Below are 12469 nucleotides of genomic sequence, written 5' to 3'. Positions count from 1 at the left end.
AGGAAGTGAATTCCGACCCTCGTGTTGATGTTGCACGTACGTCTTATTTAAGGACATGCCTCCCGGAATCTAGAACAAAAGCGTTTTGAAGGGCACCCACCTCGATTTTAGAGCAACGCACAAATGTTATTTTTATTATTGTATTCTGTGATCCATTCGTTGATTTCAACAAAACTTTTTATATCTCATTATCACATGGAAACTTGAAACTCATCTTCTTCCTCCCTTAATGCTATTTACATAAGTTTTTGAACATCTTGTTGACGTTTATTATTATGTGATATCAATATAATTCGAATGAGCCTTCAAAGCATTTTATTGTTGCAATTAACAGAAAAAAACAAGACTTCTTAGTACTTCGTACTTTACATTAATCAACCAGAATTGATCTTTTTGAAATGGAGAAAGGAAGGATAGGTATCGATGACCATTTTAGAGGTTTTGTATAAAAATAATTCATCCACAATGGCAATAACTCAAAACGGACAGCAAATATTCCCAACATCATCCGGATTGAAACAATAACCACTGGGGAAGCATATCATGTTGTACCGCACGAAAGAATAGACGTCCCGCTCCGTCATACCGAAGCTCGTTTCGAAATGATTCAGCAAATTGGCAGCAAAATCCGGCGGTGCCGCAACAAGTTCCTGAAATGGCAAAAATTTCCTGTTTTATTGGGGGGGTTGTGTAGTTCATACGTGCATTAGCACTATCAATCGATATACGGCTGCTGCGGCTGAGGTGGTGAGGCGTGGCCGATAATTATTTGCCGATGATTTTACCGATCTGCCCAGCATGGAACAAAAATCTAGAACCCAGCAGCATGTCATGATATGCGTCGTGATAGCGGCAGGCAACGATGTGAATGTATTTGATTGGCAATTAGCACGCTTACAGAAGCGTAACGGATGTTGGGGGGTCAACGGCGATTTTCGTGTATTGATGACGAACATGAAAGGCTATGACGGCGATTCGTATCAGGGTAAATAATGTGTTTCGGAAAATCAAGAGATTGGCTAGTTAAGGTATTAGCACCTTATTAATTTATCATAATTGGATTTGGTGTAACGAGACATAAGTGCATAGATATCGCAAATTAGTGATGGATTTCAAGTGGATGGAAATGGTATTTTTTTTAAGTATATATTTTTAAAGAGCCTTCCAATGTTTCCCATGTATACAGTCTGTGGATTTTCTTCTATCCAATCCGTTTCATACATCTCATGTCAAAGACTTATTATTCCTTACTCTTGCCGAAAATGTCTTTCTTTCACAACTAGTTGCATGAGTAACTATCATCGTACTTGTTCCACAATAAAAACATTCAAACCCAATTCTCCTTTTTGTAACATTTACCAGCACTCCAACAACAATGCATCTGCTGCAAACCGCAGCAACGTAAAGGCAACACATTTTATATATTTTTGCTAATTCAATCAATTAAGGCCTACAAAAACAGGAACGACACACGGGACCACTTAATTGTTGGATTGCAGCGTTGTTGTTGTGCCGTTTTTCGATTCTAAATTGGAATTTGATTAAAACGGGCAGCATATGTTGGCGATATCGGTCGGATCGAGGCATCCGGAGCTGTAGCACACCAGCCAGTACTTGACATAGTTGTTGGGGTATTTCGCGTCGAGGGCTAGTTCAACATTGCTGCCCAGGTCGGGTGCTTCCTCGGGCGGCTGGGTCGTAGCTGTGGTTGATGGTGGTGCTGTGGATGGTGATTCGGAGTCCTTTTTTTTGCCCGAGTGTAGGATGAATGGTATTGATGGTGGCGAGAAAGCAAAAAAAACTAAGCGTAAGTGAACTGGTTTTACCCGTGTGATGGATGCAATGTTGTTGAGATTTAATTCCGATTCACAACGTTTGATGAATGAAAATGATTGACTTTGATGATTGCTCTCCTGACACAGAAGGTTTTAGAAATGGGAGTAAGGTAGGCTCTTTGTTATGTTCCTGAGTTGATACCCATTGAAATTCAAATGTAAGCCGATTGCGATTTAGTTGAATGAAATGGATCAACTAGAAGCTAGCAATTAATTGCGTGGTTACCTGCTTGAGTGGATCGTAGCTCGTAAGTGTATGCGGTAGTGTGATGTCAGTTCAACCATCCTTCTGAGATTTTAGCAAATTGTGCCTATTCAGACAGGTTTTCAACTCAGTTTGGAAGAGGAAACTGAAATGTTTCTCAATGAAGTACAAAGTAACATTCTGTGTAATCCAATTCCACTCAATCTAAACCCAAACTGAAGCTAATCCAAATTAACGACAAACACAGTCCAAACCAGGGTTATTAATCGATAAATTATCGTCGTTAATTTAACGCCATCTTCGATAACGATAACGATTGTACGATGATGCTTCGTTGACGACAAAGTGAGCGTTGATTTATCGTTATCGTTATCGAGTCTTCGTTGATTTATCGAGAATTATCGAGTTAACTGTAATTTGTGCCGCAGGTAAAAATTAGAATATTGCATTATGATTTTTTAGCATTGCTGTGAAATATTAAATAACGCATTTAAATCTTGCAATTAAACTGGGTTCAAGAGTGTCATTGAATTGATCAAAGACATTCTTATGATCAATCATTCAATTTCACAGAGAGTAGCAGTTTTCCATAATAAATAATCGTATTTCTAGTGTTGGAATAACAAAACATAGGGTAGAGAACCATTTGGGCAGTACCCCCTATTCCCGTCCACAACGTTCATTACTCAATCGCATTACAACCGAGTTACTTGTTTTTTAGTACATGGTTAGTTTCTGTCGACATCTAATGATGTACAAAAAATCAAGCCATTTAGTTGGAACGCGGTCGAGTTATTAACGTTTCGGACGGGAATAGGAGGTGCTGCCCAAATGGTCCCACTCCCTATCCGGAGAGATCAAAAAACAACATAATTATGGTTATTTTATGACTCAAAGATTGGATTAACCGAGTTGCGCTGAATGGGTGATCAATTCATCACGGAGGGTATTTTCACTTGGAACCTATGTCTGACATGAAATACTACAAGTCGCTATAATAATTTTTAGTACTTGAAACTCCGATTCCAGCTACATCTTCTCGATTATCCGATGTAGATTGTCTAAGAAAAAATCATCATGCGTACTCAGTAGAAGGGTATATTGATATGTCTCCATCTCAGAGCAAATTAGGTTAGCACAAATATGCGCGTTATATTTGTAGCCAGTGCCAAATATTTCGAACACTTATGTAGTGCTTAAAAGTTGATGGACCCGTAACAGAACACCTCGTTTTTTTGTTCCGTAGAGTGTAAGGCATTGAGCATTATTTCTAGGAAGTTCCGCTTCAATCAAAATCATCTCTGGTCAACCTGCTGCAATCATGGCCATCAGTCTCGTCTTCTGTCAAAATTATACATAATTTTTTTCTCATAATCTAGTAAACACATTATCGCAGAGTTATCGAGTTGACTTAAGTTAAATTATCGATAAATTATCGAATTCCGATAATTACTGAGATGATGCATCTTATCGTAGCAACCGATAACGTTGAACACAGTTAACTTTATCGGCGATAACGATAAATTAACGATTAACAACCTTGACCAAACCAACACCTATCCAAAACCGAAGGAAATTCAATCAAAATTAATCCAAATCCAAATCCAAATCCAATCCAAATCCAATCCAAATTCAATCCAAATCCAATCCAAATCCAATCCAAATCCAATCCAAATCCAATCCAAATTCAATCTATATCCAATCCAAATCCAATCAAAATCCAATCCAATCCAAATCCAATCCAAATCCAATCCAAATCAATCAAATCAATCAAATCCAATCCAAATCCAATCCAAATCCAATCCAAATCAATCCAAATCCAATCAAATCAATCCAGTCAATCAAATCAGTCCAGGTCCAGTCCAAGTCAGTCCAGTCCAGTCAGGTCCAGTCCAGATCAGTCCAGTCCAGGTCAGTCAGATCCAGTCCAGGTCAGTCCAGATCCAGTCCAGTCCAGTCCAGATCCAGATCCAGTCAATCCAGGTCCAGTCCAGATCCAGTCCAGATCAGTCAGGTCAGTCCAGGTCAGTCAGGTCCAGTCCAGATCCAGGTCAGATCCAATCCAGTCCAGTCAGATCAGTCAGATCCAGTCCAGATCGGTCAGTCCAGGTCAGTCCAGATCAGTCAGTCCAGGTCAGTCAGGTCCAGGTCAGATCGATCCAGATCCAGTCCAGATCAGTCCAGGTCAGTCCAGTCAGTCAGATCCAGTCCAGATCCAGTCAGATCCAGTCAAGATCCAGGTCAGTCAGTCGAGTCAGTCCAGATCCAGTCCAGATCCAGTCCAGATCAGTCCAGATCCAGTCCAGATCCAGTCAGATCCGGTCAAGTCAGGTGGAGTCGGTAGTCGATCCCAGTCGGTCCAGATCCAGTCAGGTCAGTCAGGTCAGTCCAGGTCCAGGTCAGTCCAGATCCAGTCAGGTCAGTTCAGTCCAGATCCAAGTCAGGTCAGTCAGTCAGATCCAGTCCAGGCCCAGTCCAGATCCAGTTTAAGTCAGTCCAGATCCAGTCCAGGTCAGTCGATCGGTCAGATCCAGTCCAGATCAGTCCAGATCCAGTCCAGTCAGTCCAGTCCAGTCAATCCAGATCAGGTCAGGTCAGTCCAGATCCAGTCCAGTCAGTCGGTCAAGGTCAGATCCAGATCCAGTCCAGGTCAGTCAGATCGGTCAGATCGGTCAGATCAGGTCCGATCAGTCAGATCCAGTCCAGATCCAGTCCAGATCAGTCCAGATCGGTCCAGATCAGTCCAGATCCAGTCAGGTCAGTCCAGGTCAGTCGGTCAGATCGGTCCAGATCCGGTCCAGATCAGTCCAGGTCAGTCAGTCCAGGAGTCCAGATCCAGATCCAGTCAGAGTCAGTCCAGATCCAGTCCAGGTCGGTCAGGTCGAGTCCAGTCAGGTCCAGTCCAGATCGGTCAAGGTCGGTCCAGTCAGATCAGTCCAGGTCAGTCAGGTCAGTCCAGATCGGTCAGTCAGGTCAGTCCAGATCCAGTCCAGATCCAGTCAGGTCCAGTCAGATCAGTCCAGGTCAGTCCAGTCCAGTCCAGGTCCAGTCAGATCGGTCCAGTCAGTCCAGATCCAGTCAGATCAGTCCAGATCGGTCAGTCCAGATCAGGTCAGATCCAGTCCAGATCCAGGTCAGGTCAGGTCCAGATCCAGTCCAAGTCCAGTCCGATCAGTCAGATCCAGTCAGATCAGTCAAGTCAGTCCAGATCCAGTCCAAGATCAGTCAGATCCAGTCCAGGTCCAGTCGGTCCAGTCGATCAGTCCAGATCCAGTCAGATCCAGTCCAGATCCAGTCAGATCCAGTCCAGGTCAGTCCAGATCAGTCAGATCCAGTCAGTCCAGTCAGATCCAGTCAGGTCAGTCCAGATCCAGGTCGGTCAGTCAGTCCAGGTCCAGTCCAGATCAGTCCAGGTCAATCGTCCAGTCCAGATCAGTCAGGTCAGGTCAAGATCAGTCCAGGTCAGTCCAGATCAGTCAAGATCCAGTCAGGTCGATCCAGTCCAAGGTCAGTCCAGGTCAGTCCAGATCCAGTCCAGATCCAGTCCAAGATCCAGTCCAGTCCAGTCAAGATCCAGTCCAGGTCAATCCAGGTCAGTCCAGGTCGGTCCAGGTCAGTCCAGTCAGAGTCGATCGGTCAGATCCAGGTCAGTCCAGATCCAGTCCAGATCCAGTCAGATCCAGTCCAGATCCAGTCAAGATCCAGATCCAGGTCAGATCAGTCCAGATCCAGTCCAGGTCAGTCCAGATCCAGTCAGGTCAGTCAGTCCAGTCCAGGTCCAGTCAGGTCAGTCCAGATCCAGTCCAGATCAGTCCAAGATCAGTCCAGATCCAGTCAGGTCCAGTCAGATCCAGTCCAGATCCAGTCCAGATCCAGTCCAGATCCAGTCAGGTCAGTCCAGATCCAGTCCAGTCCAAGTCCAGTCCAGTCCAGTCAGTCAGTCAGATCCAGATCCGGTCAGATCCAGTCCAGATCGATCCAGTCCAGGTCAAGTCGGTCCAGTCAGGTCAGATCAGGTCCAGTCAGTCAGGTCGGTCAGGTCAGTCCAGGTCAGATCCAGGTCAGTCGAGTCCAGGTCGGTCAGTCAGTCAGATCCAGTCCAGGTCAGTCCAGATCGGTCAAGTCAGTCCAGATCCAGTCCAGATCCAGTCAGGTCAGTCCAGATCCAGTCCAGATCCAGTCAGATCCAGTCAGGTCGGTCAGTCCAGTCCAGTCAGATCAGTCAGGTCCAGATCCAGGTCAGTCAGGTCAGATCCAGTCCAGGTCCAGATCCAGTCAGTCCAGATCAGTCAGATCCAGTCAGATCCAGTCAGATCAGTCCAGATCCAGTCAGGTCAGTCCAGATCCAGTCAGGAGTCAGTCCAGATCAGTCTAGTCCAGGTCAGATCAGGTCAGATCAGTCAGGAGTCAGTCCAGATCAGGTCCAGATCAGGTCAAGAGTCCAGTCCAAGGTCAGTCAGATCCAGTCCAGATCCAGTCAAGTCGGTCCAGATCCAGTCCAGGTCAGTCCAGGTCAGTCCAGATCCAGTCCAGATCCAGTCCAGGTCAGTCAGATCGATCAGAATCCAGTCTCAGATCGGTCCAGATCCAGTCCAGATCCAGTCAGGTCAGTCCAGAGTCAGTCCAGATCCGGTCAGGTCAGTCAGATCCAGTCCAGATCAGTCCAGATCCAGTCCAGATCCAGTCCAGATCCAGTCAGGTCAGATCAGTCAATCCAGTCAGGTCGGTCCAGATCAGTCAGATCGGTCCAGATCCAGTCCAGGTCAGTCCAGATCAGTCCAGATCCAGTCCAGGTCAGTCCAGATCCAGTCCAGATCAGGTCAGGTCAGTCCAGTCAGTCCAGTCCAGATCCAGTCCAGATCCAGTCAGGTCCAGTCCAGATCCAGTCCAGATCCAGTCCAGATCGGTCAGGTCAGGTCAGATCCAGTCAAGTCAGTCCAGATCCAGTCCAGGTCAGTCCAGATCCAGTCCAGATCCAGTCCAGATCAGTCCAGATCCAGTCCAGATCGATCCAGATCAGTCAGATCCAAGTCAATCCAGGTCAGTCCAGATCAGTCAGATCCAGTCAGGTCAGTCCAGGTCAGTCAAGTTCCAGTCCAGGTCAGTCCAGTCAGTCAGATCCAGTCAGATCCAGTCAGTCAGATCAGTCCAAGATCCAGTCAGATCCAGTCCAGATCCAGTCAGATCCAGATCAGTCAGTCAGGTCGATCCAGTCAGATCCAGTCAAGTCAGTCAAGTCAGTCCAGATCCAGTCCAAGTCAGTCAGATCCAAGTCCAGTCCAGATCGGTCCAGATCCAGATCCAGTCCAGATCAGTCAGATCCAGTCAGATCCAGGTCAGGTCAGATCCAGGTCAGTCCAGTCCAGGTCCAGTCAGTCCAGTCAGATCCAGTCCAGGTCCAGTCCAGATCCAGTCCAGGTTCAGTCCAGATCAGTCAGATCCAAATCAGATCCAGATCAGTACCAGATCCAGATCCAGTCCAGATCAGTCCAGATCCAGTCCAGATCCAGTCAGATCCAGGTCAGTCCAGAGTCCAGTCCAAGTCAGTCCAGATCAGTCCAGTCAGATCCAGTCAGATCGGTTCAGGTCCAGTCTCCAGGTCAGTCCAGATCCAGTCAGATCCAGTCCAGATCCAGTCCAGGTCAGTTCCAGTCCAGATCCAGTCGAGTCCAGTCCAGGTCAGTCCAGATCAGATCGGTTCAAGATCCAGTCCAGATCAGTCAGATCTTGTCCAGATCTAGTCCAGATCTAGTCGAGTCTAGATCGATCCAGAGTCAGTCAGTCAGCTCCAGTCAGGTCCAGTCAGATCCAGTCCAGATCCAGTTCCAAGTCGGTCCAGTCCAGTCCAAGATCAGTCAGGTCAGTCCAGATCCAGTCCAGATCAGTCCAGTCAGTCAGGTCAGTCAAGGTCAGGTCAGATCCAGTCCAGTTCAGTCCAATCCAGTCAAGTCTCCAGATCCAGATCCAGTCAAGTCAGTCCAGATCCAGTCAAGTCAGTCCAGATCGGTCCAAGTCCAAGTCAGTCCAGGTCAGTCCAGATCCAGTCAGGTCAGTCCAGATCCAGTCAGATCCAGTCAGATCGGTCAGCAGTCCAGGTCCAGTCCAGGTCAGTCCAGATCCAGTCCAGGTCAGTCCAGTCAATCCAGTCCAGATCCAGTCAGGTCAGTCCAGATCAGTCAGATCCAGTCCAAGATCCAGTCAGATCCAGTCCAGATCAGTCCAGATCCAGTCCAGATCCAGTCCAGATCCAGTCCAGATCCAGGTCAGGTCAGATCGGTCAGATCAGTCAGGTCGGTCAAGATCCAGTCAGGTCAGTCCAGTCAGTCAGGTCAGTCCAGGTCCAGTCCAGTCAGTCCAAGTCGATCAGTCAGATCCAGTCCAGATCCGGTCCGATCGGTCAGGTCAGTCAGGTCAGTCCGATCAGATCCAGTCAGGTCAGGTCAAGATCCAGTCCAGATCCAGTCAGGTCAGTCCGATCCAGTCCAGATCCAGTCCAGATCGGTCAGATCCAGTCCAGGTCAGTCCAGGTCCAGTCCAGGTCAGTCCAGATCGGTCAGATCCAGTCCAGGTCAGTCAGGTCAGTCCAGATCCAGTCCAGATCGGTCAGATCCAGTCAGATCAGTCCAGATCCAGTCCAGATCCAGTCCGATCAATCCAGATCCAGTCAGATCAGTCAGATCCAGTCCAGTCAGTCAGATCCAAGTCATCCATATCCAGTCCAGGTGCGGTTCCAGGTCAGTTCAAAATGAGTCCAGGTTCAGTCTAAATCCAGTCCAAGATCGGTCAGTTCCAAATTCAGTCCAGATCCAGTCCAAGTCAGTCCAGATCCAGTCCAGATCCAGTCCAGATCAGTCCAGATCCAGTCAGGTCAGTCCAGTCAAGTCAGTCCAGATCCAGTCAGGTCAAGTCAGATCCAGTCCAGATCGGTCCAGATCCAGTCCAGTCAATCAGTCAGTCCAGATCAGATCCAGTCCAAAGTCAGTCCAGATCCAGTCAGGTCCAGTCCAGATCAGTCCAGTCAGATCGATCCAGATCCAGTTCAGATCCAGTCGATCAGATCCAGTCCAGGTCAGTCAAGTCAGTCCAGATCCAGTCCAGATCGATCCAGATCGATCCAAGGTCAAAGATCCAGTCCAGGTCAGTCCAAGTCAGATCCAGATCAATCCAGTCGATCCGATCCAGTCAAGTCAGTCCAGGTCAGTCCAGATCCAGTCCAGATCCAGTCAGATCAGTCCAGATCCAGTCAGGTCAGTCCAGATCAAGTCAAATTGAGTCAGGAGTCAGATCCAGTCCAGATCGGTTCAGATCCAGTCCAGATCCAGTCCAGGTCAGTCCAGATCCAGTCCAGGTCCAGTCCAGGTTCAGTCCAGATCCAGTCCAGATCGGTCAGGTCAGTCCAGATCCAAATCCAGTCCAGGTCAATCCAGGTCAGTCCAGAGGTCAGATCCAGTCAGTCCAGATCCAGTCGATCCAGTCCAGATCTAGTCCAGATCGGTCCAAGATCCAGTCCAGATCCGTTCCAGATCAATCCAGTCAGATCCAAATCCAATCCAGATCAGTCCAAATCCAATCTAAATCCAGTCCAAATCAAAATCAAGTCCAAATCAATCCAAATCCAGTCCAATCCAAATCAATCAATCCAAATCAATCAAATCAATCCAAATCCAGTCCAGACCAATCCAAACCAATCGATCCAGTCCAGATCCAGTCTAAATCAGTCCAAATCAGTCAAATCCAGTCCAAACCAGTCAAATCAGTCCAAATCAATCCAAATCGGTCCAATCCAGGTCAACCCAAATCCAGTCAAAGTTCAATCCAGATCCATCTATATCCAATCAAATGCAATTTAGACCAATCCAGATCAATCCAGGTCAATCCAAATCCAATCCAAATCAATCCAAATCAATCCAAATCAATCAATCCAAATCCAATCTAAACCAATCCAAATCAATCTAAATCCAATCAAATCCAATCCAAATCCAATCCAAATCCAATCCAAATCCAATCCAAATCCAATCCAATCCAAATCCAATCCAAATCCAATCCAAATCCATCTATATCCAATCCAAATGTAATTCCAAATCCAATCCAAATCCAATCCAAATTCAATACGAATCCAATCCAACAATAGTTTGGAGTCTTTCTGCTTCATGAATTTCTAAACCAACGTCGCGTCAGTTTCCTCTGGCTCCTATTTTAAATTTAAACCTCGATATTCTTTTCGCTCTGCCGCCAAATTCAATATCTTGGAATCCTTTCGCCCATCCGTTTAAGAGCTCGTTTACAAAATGCTAAATGCCAGACATAACGGGTTTCGGACTCCCACCCTCTACCTAGTAATATAGTTTGAAATGAAGGATTCATTTAATTGTATAAACCGTAATACTCGGTTTCGCCTTCTTACTACATTCAGTGTTACGTAATTTGCGAACAGCCCCTAAAGCTACTTCGCTACGGAGTTTCGGGATGTTGGCTAGGGCAAACGATCCGATAGTCGTGGGTGTTCCTATAGTTGCGATAGTACAGTGTGCGTTAAATCTACGAATCAAACGCAGCAACCCGTTACGTTTAATGATTAAACGATATGTCAATATACGAAGCAAGTTAAAAAAAAGCATTTCTTCAAATACTGGTAAATATCTAGAAAATACCTTACTAAATTTTCCCCTGTGGACCAATAGTTGCGGTAGTGTTCCTATAGTTGCGAGTCCCGTAAGAAAATAATGGGATTCGCAACTATGGGAACACGAATTAAAAAATAACGCAACTATAGGAACAGTGTACCAATAATTGGAGTTGTTATTTTAGGACGGAATACATGGAATTAATGCGACGAAAGCATTTTTCTAATAAAATAGATGGGGAACGCTTTCAAATATATATCCAAGGTAAGCGAAATGAAATTTCGTTTAATTCTAGGAAAATGAATAGTGTTGGAACGTGCTTAGTTCCTCCACTATTGGATCATTTACCCTAACATTAATTGAAGGTGTGCTCTGGCACACCATTCTCACTTGTCATCAGATGAGTTAGAATACTCTCTAAGTAAATCAGATTATACCAACTCAAGACGAGTTCACAAGCTAAGACATTCCTACAAAAAGCAATGAATTATTTTCTCTTTGCCGTTTTCATCAAAATTATTTTAGCAACTGCGACATCGTCGTGATCGTATTCAGGGTTCGACGGAAAGAGGACGATGCAAGTCGCCTAGTCTCTTCGGAGAGCAGGTTCTGCTACTACAAGCCTCTAAGCCTCAAGCCGGCTTTCTTTGGTACTCCTCTAGTTCATTTTGAGTAAAGATTTTTTTTCGAAGTCATGCTGCAATATATGTGTTCTGTTCTTAATAATCATATAAATCATGAAGTTCATTTTCACTGTTCAATTGTCGTTTTAAAAATTATACCAATTACTTCATTTCAGAAGGCATATCAGCCAAGAATCAATCATTTTAAATAATGTCTCTTCCAATTCAAGATCTGTTTCCATTTCCACTCTACGGCGACCAGCAATTGCAACCTAATGACAGTAACTGTTCGCTTATTGCCATGTTGAAGCACGATAGGAAATTGAAAAACGATATCGTTAATTTTCCGCCCCGCCATTTTTCCTCGTGAATGCATTCGGATTATCATCACTCTTCCTGCCAGACGCGGGCGTACTCCTGAATCTGGGTCGATCCTGTCACATGGAACGACAGCAGCACGGGCAGACCCCGGCACAGATTGAGCACATCGTTGCCGTCACGTCGTCGATTCCAACATCCGTTTTGAATAAAGCATTGAGTTAATTTCTGCGACTATACCGTTCTGCTGGGCCAGGCTAGGCAGCAACAAGGAATTAAGCAATCTCAGTTGAACTAGACGCTGCATCAATCAGAAGATGGTGGGTAGGACTTCCGTCAGGCTCCTGTCTATTTATATGGATGCACATAATGTCATGTGAGATTGTTTCGATGAGACATCATGTTGAAAATCTGTGGTGGCATGACAATATTCTCGAATGCCATCCAGCTTGTCATTGAACTGCGGATGATATTTGATACTGCGCCTTATGAGAAATTGTAAGCTCCTTACTCGGCCGATTAGTTTGAAAATTTCTTATGTTCCGTAATTTCATGCTGATGGGTGGAGGGGTTTCGCTTCGCTACATTCATGAATGAAACAATCAACTAATTTAACTCATCCCAACCACTTTGTGCTGTACATTCACCAACTAGAACAATCGCCAAAGTGGCAGTCGTCAAGTCAAACCCCCACCATCGAGAGACAAAGTTAAACAGTGGCTAAACGCCCAAATATTTCCGAAGAACACAGCAAAAAAGAAAATTCAATTTAGATTCTGATAGTATGATTTATCATCATTTACGTCATCGCTATGTTGACGATTTTGTTAATGATTTTAGGAAAAATACTCAATATTAATTCTA

At 45.5% G+C, this 12469-nt stretch overlaps 1 protein-coding gene across 2 annotated transcripts in view; it reads right to left on the bottom strand.

Moving 5' to 3' along the window:
* Positions 1 to 289: 289 nt before the first annotated feature.
* The window catches only part of LOC134210846 (uncharacterized), a 37434-nt gene continuing 25254 nt past the window's right edge, over positions 290 to 12469 (bottom strand). The window contains exon 3 of one of the 2 annotated variants that reach the window (XM_062687201.1): positions 290 to 650. In XM_062687201.1, the coding sequence (XP_062543185.1) occupies positions 477 to 650 (174 nt within the window). In that variant the 3' untranslated portion in view covers positions 290 to 476. Of the gene's footprint in view, positions 651 to 1069; positions 1743 to 12469 lie in introns of those variants that run through there. The other variant, XM_062687200.1, reaches the window with a different exon arrangement.

This window comes from Armigeres subalbatus, chromosome 2 (genome assembly GCF_024139115.2).
Source record: "Armigeres subalbatus isolate Guangzhou_Male chromosome 2, GZ_Asu_2, whole genome shotgun sequence".
Lineage (NCBI taxonomy): Eukaryota > Metazoa > Arthropoda > Insecta > Diptera > Culicidae > Armigeres > Armigeres subalbatus.
This window is presented reverse-complemented; position numbering and strand designations above follow the sequence as displayed.